At 42.2% G+C, this 6000-nt stretch overlaps 1 protein-coding gene across 1 annotated transcript in view; it reads left to right on the plus strand.

Moving 5' to 3' along the window:
* PRKAR1B (protein kinase cAMP-dependent type I regulatory subunit beta) overlaps positions 1-4042 on the plus strand; it is a 93764-nt gene extending 89722 nt beyond the window's left edge. Inside the window, exons 10-11 of the mRNA XM_059484288.1 lie at positions 1013-1094; positions 1512-4042. Of these exons, the coding sequence (XP_059340271.1) occupies positions 1013-1094; positions 1512-1684 (255 nt within the window). The 3' untranslated portion in view covers positions 1685-4042. The remainder of the gene's footprint in view (positions 1-1012; positions 1095-1511) is intronic.
* The last annotated feature ends 1958 nt before the right edge of the window (positions 4043-6000 follow it).

A 6000-nucleotide genomic window follows, 5' to 3' on the forward strand; every position in this document is an offset into this window, starting at 1 on the left:
GGAACAATTTAGTTAAATCAAGGAAAAGGAATTTTTTTTGAAACTTGACAGATGAAATAAAATTTACCTACTGGAGGTGCACAAGTTTCTTTTGGTGGAAGGAGGCTGCAGGATATTTGCAGCCAGTGAACGTTCACTGAACACTCTGCACTGGAGGGAGGTTTATTTTATTTAGTTAAAATCAAAATCTGTTAACATTTGGCCTTTTCCTATTCCTTTGGTTTGGACTCAGAAGATATTCTACTAGTTGCTGTAATTTTTTTCCAGAAAAGCAGATACCTTCTCTCTTCCTCTACAAAAGCTTTATGCCACAATAATTTAAGATTTCCTCCAGGTCAGAATATTTCTGCATGTAAAACTCTTTGAAGGTTTAAATAGATTGTAACTGAGTTTTGACATGTATTAGCACGTGTCAGGTACAGCAGTTATTAAGGGTAGTGGAGACAAGGCACATTCCATCTCTCCAGAGACTGACTCGCAGGTGTCCAGATCACTACAGGCCACGAGCAGGCAAAGCCCCTAAAAAAAAATATCACCCTTTGTTACAACAAGCATTAAAAATGTCTTTTGCCACCCATTTCAGCAATAGCTCAGGTGAGGAATAAGCTCTAGTTGCTCTCACAAAATTGTGTCCCAGGATTATTACTGGGAAAATTGCCTTTTTATTTCTTTTAATGTAAATCTTTTCTGTGTCTCTGTCTCTAAGGTTCTGCATTCACACAGAACATATTTCAAAATTATATTAAAGCATACATTTATATTAAAGCATGATGTACTTTATTCCTGGGTTCTGTCCTGTTCCTCTTCTTTTTATGAGCGGAATATGTCTGCATCCTAACAACTCATAACAGAGAAATCGTTTGATGGATTTTTTTTTTTAATCCTTTAATTCCTTTCATTCATATATCAGGAAGGAGTGTGATATGCAAAAGGAAATACTCAGGCCTGGGTACTTTTTAAATGAGAACAGGTTTGAGCAAAGCCAGCTGACTCCCTGCCCTTCTCTTCCCAGGGCACAGCCTCTGTCCTGCAGCGCAGGTCTGACAATGAGGAGTACGTCGAAGTTGGAAGACTCGGTCCCTCAGATTATTTTGGTAAGAAAATTCAGCTGAGCATGGTTCAGAAAGACAGGCACGTCTGGGTCAAGTACTTATTGTCTTAATTAGTGTTCCACTCTTACATGCGAAGGGTTATGGGCAGGTCAGCCGCTGCTCTCAGCGATGCTCAGAGATTTCAGGGAAGCTGAATCCATTCCATGGTTTACACCAGTGTAGCTGACAGGAGACAGATCCAGAATCAGCAAAACAGTCTGAAAGCATTTGTTTTCAAAGGCATTTTACACACATGCATTATGCATGTGTAATGCATTTGTACTGTCAGCAGAATTATGTAAAGTGTCTGTCAAGAGATACATAAAGGGAGATGTTCTACCAGCTGAGCAACGGGATGGTGGAATATGCACGCTGTGAAAGAGAGGAGGGTGTGTGGCAGTGTGCTGTCTCTGTTTCCAGGTGAGATAGCCTTGCTGCTCAACCGGCCCCGGGCAGCCACGGTGGTGGCACGAGGACCCCTCAAGTGTGTGAAGCTGGACCGGCCCCGCTTCGAGCGAGTGCTCGGCCCCTGCTCCGAGATCCTCAAGAGAAACATTCAGAGATACAACAGCTTCATTTCGCTCACTGTCTAAATGATTCCTCTGGAAAGCTGCCTTCATGTGACCTTGCGCACTTAAAATTTGCTCTGTGCAGCTCCACAGCTTTATGAAGAAAAAAAAAAAGAAGTGTGCATTTTATGTGTTTTTTTTTTTCTGTTTATGTCACCTAGTGGATGTTAGCTCAAATCTCATGTATCATGGAAATGGAAGGATAACTATTTGGGTAAGACTAGCTTTGGGGAAGATTGGGGCTCTTTTGAGCTCATGGCTTGAAGACAAGATTTTTACTTATTGTTGGTTCATATTGGTTAAAACTGTGGGTTCAACTATTTAAAATACTTATGAATTTCTGTTTTCTTTATTATCTTTAAAGCTGGTCTTACCTTTTGTCAAGGTTCTTTGATCAAGTGATGTGAAAGATGTCCCTGCTCTTGGCAGGGGATTGGAAGTCAGTGGCCTTTCAGGTCCCTTCCAACCCAAACCAGTCTGTGATTCCTTGATATCTCTGCCTGTCACTTCTAAAAGACTTTTCACTGGTTACAGACTGGGGGGTTCCAAAATCCCATGGAATAAGTGGCAGTCTCATTGATGAGATGCAATTTAAAGGGGAAGATTGGAGGAAGCTTTTGATCATTCCAGCAAGCCAGGGAAAAGTAAAGCTTTTGAGTGATTTTGTTTGTGGCTTAAATATAGGGTCCATATTCCTCCATGTCACAACCCCTTTTGGGTCTGCTTTGTAGGATATGCTCAGGCAAACAGCCTGCTCCAGTCTTCTGGGTGAAGAGGTCAAGGGACAATGTTTTGTAAGAATTCAAATGGAGCCTTTAGGACCTAAGTTACTTGTCCTCAGCTTTTTAAAAATGGGGGTTTACATTAGAGTCCTTAGGAGTCCAGTGGGGGCTTCTCTGCTGAATTAAGTTGGCTTCAAAACTCAGCAGAATGTCCTCAGCCACTTCTCTGAGCATTACATAAAATGCTGAAGAGATGGTGCCAGGTGCACTTCAGGGAAAAATACAGCAGCTTGTTTTTAATAAGGTCCACTTAATGAAATTCAAATGCCTTTCTTCTAGTATATGACTAAATTTTAGATTTTTTAAAAATTTTCTGAAAGCCAAATAAGTGCTTCAAAATGCTGCTTCTCCTCCAAAAGACAGGTATTGTGTAACAAAGAGCACCAGGATCCTGGAGCCCAGGTCTCTCCAGGGGCCTCATGGCCTTGCTGGCAGTCATTGCTGCCCTGCCTACTCATGGGGCTCCTCCTGAATGGAGCTTTTTGCAGATCTCTCAAGGCTGGGGATCTGCACAGCCCTCAAGGATGGGATCACTGGGACTATGATGTGCAAAGCTTTACCTTTGCAGGTAAACTTGTCGTTGCCAGCAGCAGCAAAGCTCTGCATCTCAGCCATGCTAAACAGCGCTGCCTGCCCTTCAGCTAGGCCAAAAACTCCATTTCTTCTTTACAATAACATTCTTCTCAGTAAATACAAGCTTTCTGTACCTTTGACATGCCAAAGGTTAAGCAGTGAAATACGACATCAGTCTCCCTTTTGAAAGTAGAGATGTAGCTGAACTTGGCTATATGGCTAAAATGAGTCCTACTGACACACAATTGCTTTCTTCTTTGGAATTAACAAATGCTAATTGGACACGTTCCTGTTGACTCCCACTAAGGGCCCAATATTCCAGTAGCTGCCTGCAGTGGTTCTCACAGAGCTAAAAAGCTTCTCAGCTTCATGCTCTTCTCATCACTTAAAGGTGCTTAATTTATTTTAGCATAATTTCAGTGGTCCTGTTAGTGTATATTCGTTGTTGCTGTTTATTATGGTTACGTTATGCTTCTTGCACGTGTTATTAAATATGACCATTCACAGTTTCCAACCTTGCAATTTTTATCACGTACATTTATATAGGCAGACCTATTCTATATAGATATGTCAATGTATACGCATTTGGTTATCTGCTGCACTGTTTTTGTATTCTCTTGTGCAATTTTTAAAAGAAATATTTTTTAAATGTTACCAGTCACTCAAGTATGTTCTTTTACCTGTTGCATTTCTGTTGTGTTGGTAAAAAAATTGTGAGTGTTTCACATAATATGCAGGACACATCTCTTGTCAAATACCAAGTATTAGCCTCATTGTTTAGAAGTTACTTGAGCACACAGACACACTGCAGATTCTTTGCTTTAAACCTTTACAGCTCATGGAAAATACATTTGAATTATGGTTCTGTTATAAGCAATCTCAAGAGAAATGTAACTGTCTAACACCAGGATTCCTGTGCTTTAAGTGGAACAAAATGATATTCAGTGACATTTTGAAGATAATTGTAATATTTGCAGTGGATGATGGGACAGGATTATGGTATGAATAAAATTCTTCTACGTTATAAGTGGCCATTGTGGGTTTATTGCTAATGGAAGTTTGTGTGAGTAGATGTCATGTTCCAGTTAAAATCTGTATATCATCAAGACTTTGAGCTCTACTGAAAATAATCAGATGCAAAGGGACAAAAAATAGACCAAGATTCCCAGTGCTATATATAGTAATGGAAACCAAACTGGTTTTGTGGAGGATTAGCATGAAGGAAAAAAATCGTCTGTTTAAATGTAACCATATATGTCTATATAAAGAAATAGGGGTCCGATGTGTCTCTTGGGCCTTCCTGTTGTTGTGCAGGTGCCAGCTGTGAAACCCTCAGGACTGATGCTGAGGCTGTCGTATGGGCTGGGGTACACCTGGGGAAAAACAGGCTCTTTCCTTCCCAAATACCACTGCTGCTCCTTTCCCCCAGTATCACAGGCAAAGCCCATGGTCACAACCACACCAGGGATCTGTCCCAGTTTTTTCTCTCAACTTATGGACACACACATGGATTTTTATAATCGTGGCTGTCCTGGAGCACAGCCCCATTTTTGGCACCAGGGATGTACTGCTCTGCTTCCATGGCTTGTGTTCATGCCATGGGCTGGCTAGGAACTGCACTGAGGACAAACTTCTTTTGGAGTTTGAGAACCTCCAAAGGAACCACCTGCACCTCATGCATCAAGGTGCAGACATGGGTTAGAACTGGAGAGAATGGCTTCTGGGTGATGAGGTGTTCCATGTGCTGTTAGTGTCACCCCACCTACCAGAGCTCTGGGTGGCCACTTCAGTAGGTGTGTTATGGTCCAAGTTTGGCTCCAGAGCTAGAGCTGCCACCCCAGAGCAGAGGGCAGGGCCAGTGGCTCACTCCTTGCAGCTTCTGTGTGGTGGCCCCTGCACAGAAATCTTGGGTGGCTCCCGACATCCAAGGGCTGTGCAGCTTTCCGTTTTTGGAGTGTGTTATTTTTCCCCCATTTCCTACGATTCAGGAGGGAAGGATTGGTCTTTCCAGAGAATTACTCACATTATGCAGTAATCAAAAGTGACCACTCTCTCTGAGGTCCTTCCAGACAGACATTACCAGCCCACGCTCCCCAGAAATGAACATCTCACCCTCATTGACATTCCTTTTTTGGTTGGTTTTAATTGTATCACAGCCATTTCAGGACTCCTGAAACAAAAGAAAATACTTCTTTTTTTTTTTTTTTTTTTTTTTTCAATAGAAACTAATTGCATCTCAGGTTTTTACAAGGCCATGTGGCTGACCAGGCTTTGGTGTGTGTATCACATTACTCTGGCTGGCTCAGGCACTCCCACTGCTTCGTGGCACTAAAGTGGTGCTAAAGTGGTGCCAAAGTCATGGAGTCACTGTGAACCCTGTGAATCCTTCCTTGATCATCAAGAAACCACAGGTTGACACCATGTTACCTGTTCAGGTGTTGGTGGGACACAAGAGCTGTTGGAGAACCAAGTAACCCCAGCTGGTTATTGGCTGCTGGGCTGTTTTTCTTGTAGTCAGTGGTCTTTGGAAGTGGAGTCACCACATAAAGTTTTAAGTCTTAAATGGTGCATAAATCCTTTCACTGTGCTATCTATGAGAGAAGTGTCCATTCTTTGCTCTCACTTGTGTAGAACAAAGAGAATATTATCCTGTGCAGCAGCAACACCATGATGACCTCCTCAAAGAGTAGGTGATTGAGAACCAACCAGCTTAAAGTCTCATAGTTGATATTCCAAAGACCAGTTCACTATGTGGAGACCAAATTATTCCCTCTCACATTGCCAGACATGTTTTTGTAACTTGTTTCCAATGATTTGGCAACTCTGACTGGAGCTTAAAGTGCACACGACTGCTCAGAAACTCATAAGAGCATTTCCAGCCAGAGTCACTTCTGTAGGTCCCTCTTCCCTCCAGAGGAAGAGAGCATATTTGGATGGGAGCATATGTACAGCCTTGAAAATCTGATGTTACGGGAATACGTTGGC

The sequence above is a fragment of the Ammospiza nelsoni genome, chromosome 17, assembly GCF_027579445.1.
Source record: "Ammospiza nelsoni isolate bAmmNel1 chromosome 17, bAmmNel1.pri, whole genome shotgun sequence".
Classification (NCBI taxonomy): domain Eukaryota; kingdom Metazoa; phylum Chordata; class Aves; order Passeriformes; family Passerellidae; genus Ammospiza; species Ammospiza nelsoni.